Raw genomic sequence first — 20,092 nt, forward strand, 5'->3', positions numbered from 1 at the left:
AAAGAAATGAGCTAGAGAGCTTCCCAATGACCATACTTTGGGGGGGGGGGGTTCTCCAGGTTCCACTATTATCACTAGGAAAGGAGAATAGATGGTCACCTTTGGTTGACACATCAACCGCCCTTTCTTGGACAGAGAGAGCTTAGCGACTGCGGTCGCACACTGGGAACTCTGCAACTGGAATAGTGTTTATGAACTCCTGAGCATGGTTTGGAAGCTAGAGCCAGTTCAGAATGCAGTGGCTTTTCAAATTAGTTTTACAATCACATCTTCAACATACAACATAAAAACAAGATTCCAAAGGATCTCCTGGACTTCCCTCCTCCCCTTTGTGGGTCCTATTGTTAGTCATTACCTCCTGAATCTTTTATAATAATCCAAATCTTTTACATCTCCATTATATCCAAAATCCACCATTAAACTACAACTGTTATTCCAATTCTGACAATTTTAACTGTTTACAATGGTTCTTAAGATAGAGAATGGGGAAATGATTTATCATTTATTAAAATTTTAGTCTTCCCGATTTCTGATTCTTCCGGTCATTTTTGCCATTTCGGCATAATCCATCAACTTAATCTGCCATTCTTCTCCAGACAGGACTTTATCTTCTTTCCATCTCTTGCTAGTAACACACACAAACAACTTGGAACCAGGTGATTGAGTGGGGCCACCTTCCCCAAGAGACACCTTTGTGGGTCACCCAGATCATCAAAGGAGATTCCGCTAACTGTGCCCATCTAGAAGCAACATGGAAGCGGGTCTTTGCTATGGCCTCTGTTCTCTGGACAGCTCTCCCACCCAGGAGGAACCCTCTGCAGACACCTGAAGAAAAAGCAAGAAGCAATTTTCCATGTGGAGGAACATTCTGGGATGTGAGAACTTTCAGGCTGAAGAAGACATACAAGACCAGAACCAGGATACAGATGAACATTACGAGCCAGATGGACAACAGCACATCTAGCCTAGCATCCTAGCATCCTCCTTCTCACCGTGGCAACCCCTCACAGTAAGAAACAGGCCCAAGCTCTGCTCTGAAGATCCAAAATGTTTTCCCATATTGGTAATGAAAACCACAACAGGTTTTTCTTCCTAAAGAGTTAATGTTTTTGGAAGGCGTCCACACAGAGATACGCTTCCCAGAAATATAAAAATGAAGTGCTAATAATTCTCTGCAGGAGATTTCTGGTAAAACACAACTTGTCGTTTCAGAAGCATTAACAGAAGCACCATTTTATTTTTATTTTTTCCCCTCTCGCAGTTCCGACTCGCACACCAATCCCTGTTTTAATTAGGGGTGGGGGGAAGCACCTCAAGCCTTCGAAATAATAAAAGTTACACAAAAAGAACTGGCTTTAGATTTCTGTTTAGAACTTAGAAATTTCCCTTGCTGAATCAAACACAGAAATGCACCAAGGCTATCAAGGTAACCTATTTATTTGGGGGGAAATGTATATGTTCCTTAATCCACCGCTGCCGGCATTGCAAAAGCCACCTATCCTCTGTCCCTTCGTCAAAAAAAGAAGCAAATTGACTGCCCAATTGTCACAATGACAGCCAATCAACACCAGCCCCTTGACGCAGCCACCAACATTCTCCAACTCATTGCAGCCACCAATCCCACATCCCCACAATGCACTACCCATGTATAAGACTATCCCCAATTTTTAACATGGCTTTTGAAGAAAAAAACCTCGTCTTACAGACAGAAAAGTACGGTATTTGTTTGGGACTATTGTAACCAACAGCCACCGACAGAACTGAACAGTTGTGTACGCTTAGAATTCCTGGGTAGGGATTGCTAAGCTATGGTGAGCCATACTCTGGTGCCCACCCAGTTGGACTACTGTAATGGGTTACGCTTGGGGCTGCCCTTGAAGATGGCTTAAAAGCTTCAGTCCATCCAGATGTTGCTGTGCATAGATGGAGCTGTATAACTCCAATTCTCAAAGAATTACGCTGGGTGCCAATCTGCTTCCAGGCGCAATTCAAAGTGTTGATCCTTCGCTTTAATGTCCTAAACAGCTTGGGATCCATATAGTTCATCCCATGATTGTCCTACTCACGCATTAAGATGTTCAGCCAAGGCCTTTCCCCAGGTTCCATCGCTTGCTGAACTGCAATACATTCCCAAGAAGGAGATGGGAACCTCAACTCTAGAACACTCTCCTATGGGAGGCTCAACTGGCAAAAATATTACAATATTTTAGATGCCAGGTTAAGATTTTCTTGCTTACTCAGGCATTTTAAAGGGGCTCCATTTGTCTTGCGCACAGTGCTTGTTTTTTGCTGCTGCCTTTTAGCTTTTATTGTTCTATGATGAATCACATTTTGCTTCTATTGAATAGTTATTATTGTTCACCACTGAGGGAATCGGTTGGGATGAAGAACCATTTAGAATTATTTCAAAAAGATATCCAAGCCTTTCCTTGAAGAAGAAAAAGAGGTTAGAAATAAACTATGCAATACTCACATTCGCTAGTTGCGCAAGACTGCAAACCAAGCATGCAAGCAGCTGATCTACGTAGAGTTTGAACCAATCACCCACCTAATCTAGTACTACGCTACTCTCCAAGGCTTCAGGAACAGATTCTGCCCATTCCCACTTCCAGAATGCCTTTAAACAGAGATGTCCACAACTGAGCCTGAAAAGCATGTGCCCCTCATTGAAGTACATGGTTCCTTGGCGTCTTGCCTGAGTATCAGGTCAGCAGTAGCCCTGGTCCTTTGCTGGAGTGGTGAATCACATGGGGGTACTTCACCTCAATGTAAGCAAGTGACCAAGTGCTCACTAGGCTAGAGAAAGATGGCTGAAAAACTCAACCTGCTGTAGCCCCACCCACTCCTCTTGTGATGCAACAGCCACATGGCTAAGCTCAAAACTCCACATGGTGATGTAACGGTCACATGACTGGGCTCATAAAAAGTAGGCTATGCTTTCCCATAGCTCCTCTTCCAACCCATCCCTTTTGCCACAAAGAGCTCCAAGAGCCCAGTCAGGCGACAATCTGGCTCTATTCATGAGCCTTGGAGGACAGGAATCCCACAAAATGGCGGCTTCTCCTCACTTGGAGAATTGGAAAAGTAAAATTACAAGGTGCCCAGTGACCTTATTTACACTCGAGATTAATGACACTGCTTTTTTGTTGCACCCTTCCTCCATAGTTTAGGGTGGTACACTTGGGGCTGCCTTCACTGGTCTAACACAGCCGCGTCCCAATTCTTTCCAGAGATTTCTTACAAAATCACATGTTGGTATTGTCCGGGTGATCTTTCCCAGCTTCACAAACGAATTAGTTCCCTGGTATGTGTTTTGTCTGCGTTGACAAAACAATTAACTGTTCCTGAAGCTAGGAACAAGTTTTGGGTTCAAGTGCTCTTCCCCTTCACTCGCATATCGGCTGACTTATCCCGGTTTGCTACCCAAGATTAAGCAATAGTTCACCGTTCAGATAGTAACAGCAACCCTGGATTAGTAAAAGTCAGGAATAAAGTTCCAGGATGTGAGGTGGGAGATCATGGGAGAAGCACTTGGTCCTGATGCTTGTCCCCCACTACATAAACCATGGTTCATGAAGCTGCGAGAGATCAAAATAATTGTTCCACCACCTCAAATCTCTCAAGACTTGTTCAACAGCAGTTTTGGCTTCTTACCATTTACTAGAAATCCCCAATTTGTTCGCACTAGTGCGACATTTTGTGGACACTTCTTTCTTGAGAATTATCGTTTTTGGTTACACTTAGCACATCCCTGCAGAATGTCCCTCGATATATAAAAAAAATTCCCTGCACATTTGAGAAAGATTCCAGCATTATTCACCCACTTGCAGCCTTTAGTTATAATGTGCTAGAAAGAACTATAGCATGACATTTTGCTGACTATGGCACCCTACTCTAACCTTCTCAGGATTTCCTGATTGTGATTCGAGGACCCAACCCCCGCAATGTGGAATGAATACACAAGGACACGTGATATAAGGTTAATGGGCAAGAAAAGGCCACATCTTTATTGATTACAGCAGTGAAAAGGTATTGGCTTAGGCATTGGATGTCCGAAACAAGGGGGGTTTATTCACCAGTAGGTGGAGCCTGTTGATGCTAATCCAACTATAGGCTCTCCCCTGATGTCACCGAGGCTCTTGCCATGGCCTCCCGCCAAGCAGGCATCGGACAGAATACACGACCGCCAGATTCCTTTAAAGGAATACCCAAAAATTGAAGGCATAGGCGATGGCCACACCTAGCCCTTCGACACACCAAAACACATTATTCCAATGCCTAACCTACCCACCAATACCACGAAAGTTGTGACGATTGCTACGAGGTAGGCGAAAAAGCCAAAAAGCCTAATGCCAAATGGAAAAATTCCTACCAGGCCCCCCGGACAACCAGGGCGACCAACCTAAGGTCCATAGCAAGGCCAAGGAAAAACTTAGACCCTGAGCTAAAAGGGAGTGGAGGGTGGGTGACTCGCGACGGGACGACGGAGAGTGAGGCCGAGGAGGGGCTGGCGCTGCAGCATTTAGGCTGCTGTACACGCCCCCTCGGAGGCACCTGGTTGGGTGCCTGCCGATGGGCGTGGGCGCCAGCCAGGTGAGTGGGGGAGGCAGGGGGCTAACGCCGCCTGCTAGGGGCGGAGCTCGGGCTCCCACCCACAACCACTCCCCTCTCTTCCAGGGAGGAGAGTCTTTCTGAAATCTGTTCTAGAATTCAAGTAACCAAGTAGTCCTGTAACTAAAAGCCCGCCCTTTATCTCCAAAAAGGCTCAAAAGCTCAGAAGGATTGCAAGGACAGGAATATCATAGTGAACGGCAGATAACGTGTTGGTTGCATTTCATATTTGGGCGGGTCCATTTCTGCTTTGTTGGCCCAAGTAGAAAATTCCATTTGTAGTTTAGAAGGGAATAAATCAGGAGATTGCAAAATGATGTGCTGTATTAATATTCAACAGTGGAATTTGATGGCAGAGTGGATCTATGACATCCTGGTAATTTTAATTTCTTAGCGGTATCAAGGGTGACATGTTCAAAAAGATTCAATTTGGATAAATTGGAAACGTCATTTTTAAATACGGTAAAATATGTTCAGAACAACCATTCCAGGCACAGGAAGAGGCCAGAGAAAAAAGGATGTGGAACACGAGATCTTTGCCATAACAAGAAAAGAGCCACAGTCAAAACTGAAACCTAATGAGAAATCAAAGGGGAGCTGAATCAAAGAACGCTAGAATGCTGCTTTGTGGGGAATTTCTAAAAGGCAGGACGCAACCATGTAAACTGAAGAACCATGTAAACCAAGAAAACAAAACAAAACTGGATGTCAGTGATTAGAATAAAAGAGGGAAGTGACATGAGAGTGACATACACACTTCTTTACCCAAAGAGCCCTGAAATATAAATGTTTAGAACCCACCCTATTCTTGTGATTGTAATTTGTTTTAAACCATTTTTTGTGTTGTATTCTTTAAATTGTTGCAACCCACCCTTGGAAGTTAGAGTGGAGGACAGCTAATAAACTATTATTAACTAATAATACAGTGGTACCTCTGGTTAAGAACTTAATTCGTTCTGGAGGTCCGTTCTTAAACCTGGAACTGTTCTTAACCTGAGGTACCACTTTAGCTAATGGGGCCTCCCGCTGCCAGAGCACAATTTCTGTTCTCATCCTGAAGCAAAGTTCTTAACCCGAGGTCTTATTTCTGGGTTAGCGGAGTCTGTAACCTGAAGCATCTGTAACCCAAGGTACCACTGTAATATTAACAGTAATAGCAGCATATCATGGTGAGCAGGCAAAGTGCAGAATTGCGGACGAAAGGTTATATTGAGGAAGGAAGTCGTTGTCTCCCCCCCCCCCAAAAAAAAAGAATCATGAGGGGAGAGACTCCATCAGGCAAGGCCTCCTTCCACCTGCCTTGCCCCACCCTCTAGTCTCTGCTTCTCAATGTGTATTGTATTGTTTTATGTACTGTGGCTTACCGTTGTTTTATTGACCATAGTTTAGATATTATTTATTGTAACTGTTGAGTGGATTTCTGTTTAACTTTTATATGTTGATATTATTATTTTATACTGTTCTAATGATTGTTGAATGTTACTTTTTTGTTGTTGGCTGCCTATTTTAAAGTTATGTTTTATTATCACATGTTTGTATTGCATTAGATTGTTGTAAGATGTACATTTTTTGTTTCTTCAGCTTGTAAACCGCTGTAAGATAGAAAGACGGTATACAAATTAAAAATGATGATGATGATAACCAAGATGAGAAACGAAGGGTGAACGAAAAAGAAGAGTTTCTGAAATAGCAAAAAATAATGGCAGTATCTGGCAAAAGAACTGATGTCCTGGGGAAATAACCAAGGACAGAACGAAGACCAAAGATTTTCCTTCCTTAATCAGAAGGAATGTTGGTTCAGTTCACAAGCAGTGGCTTTCAAAGTTATGTTTCAGGGAACCCCCATGTTTCTCAGAAGCTTACTCATTTGGAAGACTGCAAATGACCCAAGAAGCATATATAGCTTTGCACAGAACCACTGAAATTCACCTGCAACAAGCAACCTCAGACAAATGTTGCGTGTATCTTGAGTAGCAGTCTTCAACTGCACTGGCTGCCAATTAGTTTCCGGACCCAATTCAACGTGCTGGTTTTGACCTATAAAGTCTTAAATGGCTCAGGGCTGCAATTCTGCCTGGACACTGAGGTCCAGGGCCTTCTGGCAGTTCCCTCACTGCGAGAAGCCAAGTTACAGGGAACCAGGCAGAGGGCCTTCTTGGTAGTGGCACCTGCCCTGTGGAACACCCCCACCACCACCAGATGCCAAAGAAAAAAACAACTACCAGACTTTTAGAAGACATCTGAAGACAGCCCTGTTTAGGGAAGCTTTTAATGTTTAATAGATTATTGTAGTTTAATGTTCTGTTGGAAGCCGCCCAGAGTGGCTGGGGAAACCCAGCCAGATGGGCGGGGTATAAATAATACTGTAATTATTATTAATTATTATTATTATTATTATTATTATTATTATTATTATTATTATTATTATTTCTCAAGGACCTCCTTGAATGTGCTACAAACATGCAACACCAAATGGCGCCAGAGAGCAAAAAAAAAAAAAAATCTCTGATTTTTACATAGCGTTTTTCCCCCCACTTGTTATAGTGATTTAATTTCTGACTTACTTATAGCTGTTTTTTTTACAGGAAACGGGATAGGGAATCATTACCATGCCTGAGAAGAGGAGCCCAGGGTTTTTTGATTGCTTGTTCACATAGCACTATGGTCTGGTGTTATTCCTGAATCATCTGCAACTCAATCCAACTGGGCATGCTAGAATTCTCAGCAATATGCAGCATTTATTTGAGACAAGTTGATGTTATCTGAATGTGCGAAGTTTGATTGCTAGTGGCTTAGAAAGTGTCCGGGCAAATATTTACTTTATATCCAGGAATCAAGAATCCAAACAAGAGTTGAAATGCACTGTGTATTTCAAAAGTTTGGGCATTTTAGGTTTGTTTTTTTTAAAAAAAAGGTTTAATAAAAATATACTAATTCCGTTGAAATGGCCTGTTTTCATGCAGGTGAGGAAAACCCAGAGGGAAACAAGGAGGGTGGAAAGGAATCAAAACTGAAATGGACTGAAGGACAAAGCTCTCCACAAACTCTCAGTTCAAACCTCTGACCTTCTGCATGCAACCAAAAGGGTTGGGGAAGAAAAGGGAAAGAAATGGGGGAGAGAAATGGGAGCAGCCCTGACCGCAGCCAGCATGCGGCCCCAAATAGATTACCCCGCAAGAGAATGTGGCCCCCAAGAGGGAAAAAAACCCTGCTTTCAAAGTAGTTCAAATTACCCACTGAAGTAGCAAAAGAACTCTTAGCGTTACACAACTTCCTCGATCTAGTTTGTTTCAAAGTCATCCCTCCCTCTATTTTTAGGAAGCATTTAAAAAATGTAGACCACGAAGTGCTATACTGCACATCAAACCGAGTGGACCCAGTTATATAATTGCAGGGAACGAGGGAGAACGAGAGCACAGGAAGTCTTCGCTCCTCCTGGTCCCGCTTACACCACAGCAGTGTATACGAGGCTCAGAAAGTCAGCGCATGAAAGGCCCTCGCGCCGCCTTTTTAATATGGAGGGCAGTATCGTGCTACCAATATTGATCTCTGCCAATAAAAATAAGGAAATTGAAAGTGGCAGGAACGGCGCGCATGCCAAAGTATTAAGCCCACAAGCGCAACAACATCCGTTCAAAGTGTGCGTATTGGAATGGGCCAAAAGTGTTGCTGTGCCTGTTATTTCAAGCATTAAGGAAACATTTCCACCCAAGTTACAGCATGCTGAGAAATACGTCTACCCTTTCCAAGAAAGCAGAAAGCATTGCATTGCTTTGAAGTGCTTCTTTCCTTTTGAGGTACCACACTTCTGAAAAGCTAAGGGCAATGAGCTGAGATCAGAGCTCTGATCTATACAAAGCAGCCACGCTGAACCGGGGCTGTGGCACTGGGAAGGAGGGGAGCTATCCCTTTTCCACTCATGCCACTATCCTGATCAATAAATTGCCCGCTTCCACAATGCCAAATATGCTATTTGCCCAGCTGGGAAAATCACACATGCTTCCCACAGGCGGCAAACTCGAAATTCGCCAGGCGCATTTTGCACCTGTCTATTGACTGTTTGAGGGACGCGGGTGGCGCTGTGGGTTAAACCACAGAGCCTAGGACTTGCCGATCAGAAGGTCGGCGGTTTGAATCCCCGCGACGGGGTGAGTTCCCGTTGCTCAGTCCCTGCTCCTGCCAACCTAGCAGTTCGAAAGCACGTCAAAGTGCAAGTAGATAAATAGGTACCGCTCCGACGGGAAGGTAAACGGCATTTCCGTGTGCTGCTCTGGTTCGCCAGAAGCGGCTTAGTCATGCTGGCCACATGACCTGGAAGCTGTCTGCGGACAAAGGCCGGCTCCCTCGGCCTATAGAGCGAGATGAGCGCGCAACCCCAGAGTCGGTCACGACTGGACCTAATGGTCAGGGGTCCCTTTACCTTTACCTTTATTGACCATTTGTGACCAAGTGAAGATGCCCGGGCGTGAGGATGGCGCCTGACATCTACACCATCTGGAGGTGCCTGCCTGGAAATCCTTGGATCTTGACTGTTTTCACACACTAGCGACACACCCTGTGGAATTCTATCCATTATATTTTATTTTCACAATCGGAAAGAATTTCAGGAACCCAAAAGTCAAACTGAAAAATACAACTTCCGAGCCACCTGGCCCCAAAACGGCAACTAGGCATTCTGTTTTAGCGACTGCAACCCATTTGGCACCCAGCTTATATAGCTGAGTTTCTAACGCTGGAGACAGACTGGGTAGAGGGCAAAGGAAGTCAGAAACCCCTTCTCCCCAAGAATCCAATTTTGAGGATTTTCCACCTTCCCCAGAAAATTCATGGAAATCTAATCAGAGAGCATCTCATATAGTTTGGTCACAAAGTCTGTAGTTCCTATAGGCTCAAGAGACCAACATTTTAAGGCTAAATAAAAAGGTCATTCCTATATTATAGGCGAAACGAGGCATTCCTACCTCCAATATGCAACACAGCCATCTGTTTTTTTTTTTTTGTTTTTTTTAAGCATTATTTTAGTTGCTTTTTTGGATTCTCCCCACTTCCTGCAACAAGCAAACATCATGGGAGTGATGTACCATTATTAACTGCACCAAACCAGCCACTGTACAGCATCCCAGCCCCACCACATTCCATTTCAGGCTTTATCTTAATAGGTCCTCAAGCTATTCAACAGCACCTCCAGGCCTCAGCATTGAGGCTCCGAGGACCTATTTTGATTTGTTTGTCCAGTGGAAGCAACCAGCAGTCCACAGTTAATACATTCCACGCCATAAAAAGTTCACCCATCCCAATGACTCAGAGATACTCTTCCATAGCAGCTGCACCATTCCAAAATCAAAGCCCCCTCCCTCTTTGCCGGTCCTGGAAGACCAGTCATGGTGCCCGCCCAAACTCCTACTTGCATGCTTGAAACGCCATTCTGGTATTCCATCCACCCATCCCTGATCTTCCCAGTCCCCCCCCCCCCACTTTTTTTGTTCCTATTGCTGCACTTTCCACCCCATTCATTGTCTATTATTACCCATACCACCAGGACTTACCTATAGAGATGTGCAGTTATTTGAATGCCTTTCCCAATTTCCCAAAGTCAATGGCTAATCAACACAAAGAAAGCCAAATCAGGTCTTCTTATATTTTTTTTAAAAAAAAAACATGATTTAGGTGGGATTAAATTTAAGACACAGCCCAAGTCGGTGTGTGTCTTTGCATGCCTGATCTAAGTGGATTCTAAAGAGAAGGATTTGTCAATGATTAGCTCCTGTGTTTATTGTTTAACAGCCTTTCCAATTCTCCCAGTCTTCTCACTACCAATATTCTCAGGGATGCTTTCACTGCAGAATGGCTCAAAATGGGTAACAACACAGGTGAATCAGAAATCACATAAAACCTGAAGCAGAACCACCATGGGATAACACATTCTGAACAAGGTTTGCAAATACCGTAGTCACTTCTCTGAGGCAAGAAGAATCAACTCAAGGTAGCCCAGGGAAGGGAAATCATATGTTGCCTTTGTCAGGTTTCAAATCCTGCTGAATTCAACAATCTTATCCCCAGGACAGTGGATACAGCCCCAAACAAGTATCTATAGACAGGTATGAAGGCCAGTAAATTTTGCCGACGAATTTGAAAGCCTGTCTTCAAGAGAAGCCAGAATGCTCTGACATAACCCCAGTGCAGAAAGTCTTTTCAACAGTAAAAAATTCATTTATGTTTCGCAACGGGCACACACCAGAACATCTTTGTCACGCAGCACAGATCAAACCTAGAGGAAAGCAGCCTCAATTGGGCTGGTTAGTGTACCTAGGCAGCAACTCACCCAATTCCCATGACGCCAGAAATGCCCAGGAAAGCAAAACACTCACCCTTGAAGCCATGCAGAATGAATGGGTCTCCCTGCAACTCAGCGCTGCGAGACAATATAACCACGGCAGTGATGTCCAACAGGGATTATGGGTTCCTGAGGAACATGATCCATGCAGTCTATCCTGGGAGCCCATTTCATACAACAACAACAACAACATCAAAGCTCACGAGAAAAGCAGCCACCTGTCCACACAGCCACCACCCTCAAGGATCATATCTGGACCAGATTAAGGGACTGTGAGCTGAGAAGCTTGTGATCACCCTTGTATACAAGTTCCCTGACCATAACCAACTCGAGGAGTGGGGAGGAGGAGAAGAAAGAGGAGACCCAACAACTGACAGTTTTCATCCTTCCTTTCTCCATATGCCTCCCCCCCCCCCCGCACTGCCCCAGTTCTCCGTCAAATAGGGCAAACGCTAGCAAACGAACACTTATTCCAAGCAATCATGGTCCACTCCTTCACTAATAGAGGCAAAATACCTACCTAACTCAGACGCCCCTTCGGTTCTCCAGAGATGAGTCTGCATTTCTTCTCTTTCTCTCCCCCCCCCCCCAACCTATCCCCACTTCCTAGGCTCGGTCCTTTTAAAGGCATCCAGATGAAGCAAGCAAAGAAGCCCGCTGTCCTATCTCCCCCTCTCCCCACCTCCTTGGAAGGATGGTGATGAGCGGCATATCAGCAGCAGCAGAGGAGGAGGAGGAGGAACCAAACAAATTCTGGCAAGAGGGAGGAAAACCCAAAGCGAGAGCTTCTGTCTAAAGCGGTGTTCAGAGTCTGACAGGCAAGCCGTTACAGGGGGCCTTTCTGCTGGGCTTCCCCTTCAGCCTCCTCCCCCTGCCCCCCCCCAACAGCAGGCAGGCATTGGTTGGGACAACCCCATGCCTTTTCCCTCCCTCCTTCCAGAGATATCCCTCCCCACCTGAATTCACAGAGCCTCCTTGCTTTTGCTTGGATTTGTCAGAACCGGGTACGTTTGCTCCAGAAGCAAAGGGATGTCTGTGACTTGCACATATGACCCAACAACCACCCTTTCCCCCCACCCCGTTTTCCAAGGGGAGAAAGCGGTTTTTCAGTTCAGCTGCAAGCCCAGAAACATACAGGCCCAGCTAACTACTCCTTTCCCACCCCTTACCGTCTTATACAAATCCAGTGTCCCTGTGGCCATAAGCAATGGATTCACTGGGAGCCTTGCAACATGGCAGTTTCACACACAGGGCAGGCATCATTAATGTACAGGTTACCTTTCTGCACTTGTAGGGTTTCTGGAAAAGGTCTGTTTTGGAGGAATCGCCTGCCTTCTGCGCCTTATCCATTCTGTTTCCCAGCTGCAGCCGTTACCCCATCTCAAGCACTCAATAACGAGAATAATAATAATAAAAGTTTTACCACCCTAGGGTAACAGGATACAAGGAGGTTTGGGCAACAGCTGGAGTGACCATGTAAGGAGAGGCTCCAAGCACCTGCCTTGTGTCAAAGTATTTCCCTTACAGCTTAACTATGCAAGATGCATGTCTTCCTCTGCCAACAGCACCCCCCCCCCGAAATCCAACCATCTACCAAAATCAATGCACAAAGACAATCAACTGTCCACTCCTTAAGCCAGATTTGTATTAAAAATTAAAATAAAAACGCTCGCTCCCCAGAAAAGAAAAAAAACTGACAAACAAAGCCAACTCTATCTTAGCCTCTCTGTAGATTATTTACACCCTGCTCTTCCAAGACTTGCATTCGAACCGCAAAGGCAGGCAGGCAGAGATGGAGAGAGAAGAAGCTTTTCATTTTAATAGAAATAAACACACACCCAGAGCTGGAGCCAAAAGCTAGCCAAGAAAACAAATGCTTGGTTTTTTTTTTCCCCCATGGAGGAAGGGAAAGATGGGGATGCGGCTGGGTTGCCATTCCTTGGTTACAGCAGCTGTCTAGAAACAGTGACAAAGGCTGTGGATTATGACACCCAGACACATGCTACAGTCCACAGATAGTCTTGGCCTTCTGTAGTCTATTGACTTTATCAAGGAGGGGAAATCTAGTCTTTAAAGGAGGTGAGGCGGCTCTGAAGAATGGGGCGCGATAAGGTACCCCGACTGGCTAAAAGATAATCTCTATCGGGGCTTTGGAGTTGACAGCCAGATCCATCGACCAAATATTAAAGAGACCCTGTAAAACGCATACAGCGGTACATATGGCTGGTCCTGTGAACACTTGGCCTTTTTCAACGCACGGCCATAGAAATCATGCAAAAATATGAGGCTTGCCGAGGCAAGGATTGATACCTCCCTCCCCCCCCCCTTTTTTTTTTTTTAGCTCTTGGGCAAGGAAAGCAGCGACACTCCAAAGCGCACAAAACCACCGGACGGGGGAAATCAAATCGGAACGACCGAGATTTCCCCCTCGCTTCCTTCTCCAAACTCCTTGGAAAGGCCAACCCTCTCCTCCCCAACGCCAGACCACCTTTCCCCTCCGGCCAAGCGGAGCGCTCACCCGATCGGAAGAAAGCCGCGATGTCCGCGGAATCCTTGGCGGCGTCCTCCGCCCCTTCGCCGGCCGCGTTGCCGCTGGTGGAGGAGGCGGCGGTGGAGCCGCTCATGGCTGCGAGACGCGGTCGGTGGCTCCTCCGGACCCGAGCGCGCTGCCACCGCCACGCTGACCGGGCTCCTCGCTCCCTTCTCGGCCTGGATCGCTGACAGGAGCTGGGAGGTCGAGGAGGAAGAAGAGGAGATCTAAAACCTCGGGGGGCCCCGGGTCTCCGGCTTCACCTTCCAAGCAAAAACACCCAGGAAGAAGAAATCCATCCAAGAAACGCGGCGGCGGCGCTGGCAATGACGATGGCGCAAGGAGGGAGGGGGAGAGGAGGGGGGAAATTGGGGGGGGGGGGGGAGAAAAGAAAGGGGCAGCTGGATGGGTGGATGGATCGATCCGGTTGCACCGGCGGCAGCCAAAGGATCGCAATAATAGATGGAGGCGCGCGCGCGCGCGCGTGGAGGGATCACAGCTCTGGCAGAGCCTCTCCAGAGAGCGCGTGCATAAGCAATGGGTGCATGCAGGATAGGGGGGAGGAGAAGCAAAGACAATTGCAGGAAGGAGGGGAGGGAGGGCGCATGGGGGGAGAGGGTGGGGAGGGAGGGATGCAATCCGGGAAGAGGGGGGCAGCGGGGCGCGTTGGGGTGTTGGAGCAAGGGCGCCGCAGCCTTTGGGGAGCAGCTGCGCTTTTTTAACAACAGCGCCCTGGGAGGGCGCCGAAGCCGCCCCGCTCCTCCATCTTGCTTGCCATTGCAAAAGGTGGGTGGGGACAGCGAAGGAAGGAAGAGAGGCGATTCCCCGCCCAGGGAAGCCGGGGGTTGGCTGGGGGAAGAGAGAAAGCAGCCTCGGAGCGGGGCAGGAGGGAGGGAGGGGAGCGGCAGCCTGTCGGGAAGTTCCGGGCAGCTCCGTGCGCGCTCGGCGAGGCTGCACAGGAAAGAGGCAGTTGGGGCGCGGAGCGAAAGATCATTTTGCTATTGGCTGGGCGGGGGGTGCATTATGTGCAAGCGGGGAAATCCCCTTTAATGCCTCGGCGCCGGAGTATGCATTTAATGCGCCTTGATGGCAGCGGGGTGGGGAGCAGAGCGCGCCCTCTCTCTTGGGGAGGCCATTGAAAGGTGTGGTTCCTCCTCCGCCAAATGGGGAGCCCATAAAGCGAGGCCGCAGGTCAAGTGCCCTTTCCTTTATGGAAGTAGTGCAATTCTGAAAGCCGAGAGCAGTGAGGAGCGTTGGAAGGTGAAAGTGCTCACAAGAAGCGGCCTCCCCCGCTTTCTAACCTTTCATTATTAGCAGGAGCCTCGTTTGAGGAAGATGCCCGAATCAGTTGTCAACGTGTGCAATTACAATTACGGGAGTAAGTAGCAGTTCGTTTATTACTGCCAACGGGCCATTAACACGAAATGCAAAAATCACAGCCTCAAGTATAGCAGATTAAAGAGAGTGACAAGCTACGTGCTGGCAAAGTCTGAGAGGAGCGACAGCGGCCTTAACAAATTTTGCCACCTGCGGAGTGATGACAGCTTGCCAGAAATCTTCCCAAAATTTTATTAACCCAATTCTCTTTTTATCAGTCTTAAAAGGTCATCTACACACTTTGCTGGCCAAAAAAACTCCACTTTGCTAAACTATTTCACCTCAAAGGTCCGGTGGCTTTTTTTAAGGGAGTGTTTACATCTGTACATTGGGATGCGGAAGTTGGGACCACCCAGATGTTGTTGGACTCCAGCTTTCATTAGCCCTGTGGATAGCTCAGTCGGTAGAGCATGTGATTCTTAATCTCATGGTTGTCAGTTCAAGCCCCACCTTGGGCAAAAGATTCCTGTATTGCATGGTTTGGACTACAGTGGTGCCCCGCAAGACGAATGCCTCGCAAGACGGAAAACCCGCTAGACGAAAGGGTTTTCCGTTTTGGAGGTGCTTCGCAAAACGAATTTCCTATGGGCTTGCTTCACAAGACAAAAATGTCTTGCGAGTTCCTGCGATTTTTTTTCGCTCCCCACCCCCTTTTTCTAAGGCACTAAGGTGCTAATAGCCTTTTAGCAGCTAATCCGCTAATCCCTTAAGCCTTTAATAGCCGCTAATAGCGCTAATCCGCTAATAGGGTTGCTTCGCAAGACGAAAAAACCGCTAGACGAAGAGACTCGCAGAACGGATTCTTTTCGTCTTGCGAGGCACCACTGTATATGACCCTCGCAGTCCCTCCCTCCCAACTCTACAATTTTAACATGACCAATGGGTCAGTGATGATGGCTGCAGTCCATCAGGAGGCCAACAGAAGTCCCTTCCCTGCTCTTCCTGAAACCAAGATTGGGGCAGCGTAGGTTGCAATTTAAGTTGGCAAGAAAGCTCCTCAAATGTATTGCCTGCATTAGAACCAGTTGCATGACTTGTAGAATTACGTCTTTAAATCCATCATTGGACAATTCATTATATCAGGCATAGGCAAACTTGGCCTTCCAGATGTTTTTTGGGACTACAAATCCCATCATCTCTAGCTAACAGGACCAGTGGTCAGGGATGATGGGAATTGTAGTCTCAAAAAAAACATCCGGAGGGCCAAGTTTGCCTATGCCTGCATTAGATGTTGGCTGTTGCAAAGTGGTCAGCAAGCAGAGGCTCATCGAAGCATTCAGTGGCCATCATAGACAAAGCCTGAGCAGAAAATGGGCCATCTACCACAACACATGCAGTTAATCCAGCTTCCCATAAGTGTTGCAGAGGATGTTGTCCATATGGGAAGTTGGACTAACTGCCTGGGGGGCGTTGCATCCAGTCATCGTCCCTTTTCTGCACGGGCTCTGTAGGTATCCCATCTTGCCTCCTATGTACTCAAGATGGGGAGGAGCCTCCTACAATTCCAGCAACAGGTGAGTGCCTTGCTTGTGGTCCTAAGCAGGGTAGCTTAAGCCCTGTTTGCTTCTTTCTAATCTTTCCATCCTTCCTCTTGCATTTTATGTTGGGCTTCCTTTCATCCAAGCCTGCCTCTTCTGCCCCTGGCTCAGTGACTCTCTTATTCCCTTCCTTCTCGGTTTCTCCCCATTCTGCTTGGGCAGGTGGCTGTCCTTTGGGGGGAAAAAGTCAAGGACCCCGGACGGTTACATCCAGTCAAAAATGGCTATGGGGTTATGGTGTGAAAAGAATAGAGTGCACAAAGGCTTTGAAAACCACATCTTTAGAGGACCGTTGAATGAGGTTTGGAATAGGTATAAAAACCTGTTAGAATTTAAAACTCCATACTGGTTGTCACCATTGGAAATTTTAAGTGTAAGAAGGGTCAATATGTCAGGGAATTGGATTACATACGAGAATTTGATAATAAAAGAAGGTGATAAATGGAAATTAAAACCATATGAAGAAGTTAAGAAAAACGTAAATGATTGGTTGCATTACCATCAGATAAATGCAATGTTTAAAAAGACACTGTTGGAAAGAGGTTTTCAAGAAAAGCAATCGAGATTTCAACAGGAGATCCTGAATAATGATGTCAAAGTTCTGTCAAAAATGTACAAATTACTGCTTGAGTGGCATACTAAAGATGAGGAAGTGAAATCGGTTATGATCCAGTGGGCCAAAGATTTTGGATATAATATTCAATTTGATCAATGGATAAAATTGTGGAAAGAGGGAATGAAATTCACTGCATGCACTACAATAAAAGAAAATGTAATGAAAATGATGTATAGATGGTATGTAACACCAGTGAAACTTGGTAAGATGTACAAAACTTGTAACAAATGTTGGAAATGTAAAGAAAAAGAGGGAACATTTTACCATATGTGGTGGGAATGTAAAAAAGTGAAATGCTTCTGGGAAATGATTTACAATGAGATGAAGAAGATGTTGAAATATACATTTATTAAGAAACCAGAAGCATTTCTACTTGGAATAGTAGGGAATGAAATTAGCAGGAATGATGTGAAATTGTTTAGGTATGCAGTGACAGCAGCAAGAATTTTGATGGCCCAGAAATGGAAGCAGGAAGAAATGCCGACCAAGGAAGAATGGAGAATGAAGTTGACAGAATATGCAGAGATGGATAAATTGACTGGGAAAATAAGAAACCAACGCGACCAGAGATTTTCCAAGGACTGGAATAAATTTACAGAATATATCAAAAATGTATGTGAGGAGCAACTAACGCTTGTTGGCTTTCAAGAAGCTTTGTGAAAAAGATCGATTGAAATGTTGTTTGAAAGAAAGGTTAAGATTAAGAGTGGTAAAGTGCAATATAAATTTAAGAAATGTGAGATGTAGTGAGATTAAGGAGAATTGTCAGATAGGCTGATGGAAGTCCAAAGGATGTTGATGTATAAAAATGGCTATCGGGTTATGGCGCTCAATTCGCTTTCAGGCCAAGGGAGCCGCCGTTTGTCCAGAGACAGCTTTCCGGCTCATGTGGCCAGCATGACTAAACTGCTTCTGGCGCAACAGAACATCATGATGGAAGCCAGAGCGCATGGAAATGCCATTTAACTTCCTGCCGCAGTGGTACCTATTTATCTACTTGCACTGGCTTGCTTTCGAACTGCTAGGTTGGCAGGTGCTGGAATAGAGCAACAGGAGTTCACTCTGTCACAGGGATTTGAACCGCCAACCTTCCAATCGGCCAGCCCAAGAGGCTCAGTGGTTTAGACCACAGTGGCACCCGCATCCCTTAGACCTGTCCTTTACTGCTTCCTTTAACTCTGCTTCCTTTCTGCAGCACTGACCACTGTTTGCATTCACCTGCGCTTTTTTGGCAACCCTGCCCCTTCTTCAGTAATGAGCAGCCGCTGGGTTCCTTCCTAGTTCCTGGGTTGGCGTAGCAGCCAGTCAAACAACCGGCTCCCCTGCTGTTGGGCAGCAGCCAAACTCGCCCCCAGCTCAGGGGAACTTCAGCAGAGACAACATGTGGGCAGCCTGCTCATCTGGTGGCAGCGTACGCCAAGGTACCCCTTCGCACAAGAGGGACATCAGGCCGTGTTGGTTCTCTGCCAGGAAAGTGTCATCCCAAGATCCTTGACAAGTGGTGTGGGCTGGTTGTGAGCCTTTCTGATGGCCAATAGTAAAAGTATAGAGCTGCAATGACAAATACGACCAAGTAATGTGGGGGTTTGCATCTTTCCTCCATTGAAGGAGGGGTGTGGTCAGCAACTAAATGGAGAATAATGCAGGGAACGAAAGGCCCAATTTATGGCTAGGGCCTCTCATTTTATGGTGGGAAGTTTTTGTTCACAGGGAAGTAATTGGTGACTTAAATATAGAAGGGGGTGTTCTGGTCCCTTGCAATCTTCTGTGAGGATGGCACCTAAAGGCTTCTACCAGAGGCCTCCATCTGAAGGATAAAGGGTTGAGAAAAGCCTGGCATTTTAAAAATGGGATCTTAAGAATGACAAGACTTCTGGAAAATGAACGAAGTCCCAACTAAAGAAGAATGGCAACTGAAACTGATGGAATATGCGCAGTTTATGGATCAAACATATAGAATTAGAGAACAAGAAGAACATACGTTTAAAGAAGATTGGAAAATGTTTATTGAATATGTGGAGGAAAACTGTGTATATTTGAAAACGTGGGCAGCATTAAGATAAATTCAGCAGTGCAAATAAGTTTTGATGGATGTTATAATGGACTACCGAATGGTCTGTACAAAATATGCAGGGATTTATGTTGTGCAAACTGAACCATGGAAAGAGAGGAAGTCACTGATATTTTAAGGGTGTTTACGTGAATATTCTAGAATGTAAAACAGAAATTTAAGAAAAAGTATAATTAAAAAAAAGAAAGGAATGACAAGACTTTAGCCTATAAAAGGCAATGCTGGCTTGTTCTGTCCTGGTCACTTGTGGTGGTATTCCTCATGAGATCTGACATGAGATGCAAAGACAGCAAAACAGGGAATTACGATAACCACCGAGAGATTGGATATGAAACCTAGTGTTTAGCTCTGTGTTTCAGTGATAGCAAGGAGAACAGTGCTTTAGGGACTTGGAAGGAGGAGGTAAGGTGGAATACCTGAATCCTTTTCAATATTTTCTTGAAACTATCACCACAAGGGCAGGTCTGAGCCAGGTACAGAGGAGGGTTCTATTTATCTGCCTAAATAAGTGTATACATATAAATAAGTTTATCCATATATAAGTTTATCTGGCCCAGATATACCTTAATTATTGGCTCTGAATTTATTCTCCTGCCGCCTCCAAGTCACTGGGAGTTGGAAGGCTCTTATGTGTCTACATGTAAAAGAGTTAACAGGGAGAAATGCCTTGCTTCCTTTCCCTTTTGTTTGTGTCGGTGGATTTGAAGCAAGCTAAATGTACAGTGGTACCTCGGGTTACATACGCTTCAGGTTACACACACTTCAGGTTACAGACTCCGCTAACCCAGAAATGGTACCTCGGGTTAAGAACTTTGCTTCAGGATGAGAACAGAAATCGTGCTCCGGGGGTGCGGCAGCAGCAGGAGGCCCCATTAGCTAAAGTGGTGCTTCAGGTTAAGAACAGTTTCAGGTTAAGAACGGACCTCCGGAACAAATTAAGTACTTAACCCGAGGTACCACTGAAGAGAAAATTAAAACAAGGGATTTGCAGAAGCTAAGTACATTAACCAATGGG

At 45.8% G+C, this 20,092-nt stretch overlaps 1 protein-coding gene across 4 annotated transcripts in view; it reads right to left on the reverse strand.

Moving 5' to 3' along the window:
* TRIO (trio Rho guanine nucleotide exchange factor) overlaps positions 1 to 14,267 on the reverse strand; it is a 257,003-nt gene extending 242,736 nt beyond the window's left edge. For 3 of the 4 annotated variants that reach the window (XR_014513332.1, XM_083449240.1, XM_083449245.1), the window contains exon 1: positions 13,464 to 14,267. Coding sequence is in view for 3 of the 4 variants with exons in the window: in XM_083449240.1 (XP_083305366.1) it covers positions 13,464 to 13,569 (106 nt within the window). In the remaining variant the exon portion in view is untranslated. Of the gene's footprint in view, positions 1 to 11,465; positions 11,754 to 13,463 lie in introns of those variants that run through there. The other variant, XM_083449242.1, reaches the window with a different exon arrangement.
* Between the last annotated feature and the right edge of the window lie 5,825 nt (positions 14,268 to 20,092).

The sequence above is a fragment of the Podarcis tiliguerta genome (assembly GCF_965153285.1).
Source record: "Podarcis tiliguerta genome assembly, chromosome: 7".
Classification (NCBI taxonomy): Eukaryota; Metazoa; Chordata; class Lepidosauria; order Squamata; family Lacertidae; genus Podarcis; species Podarcis tiliguerta.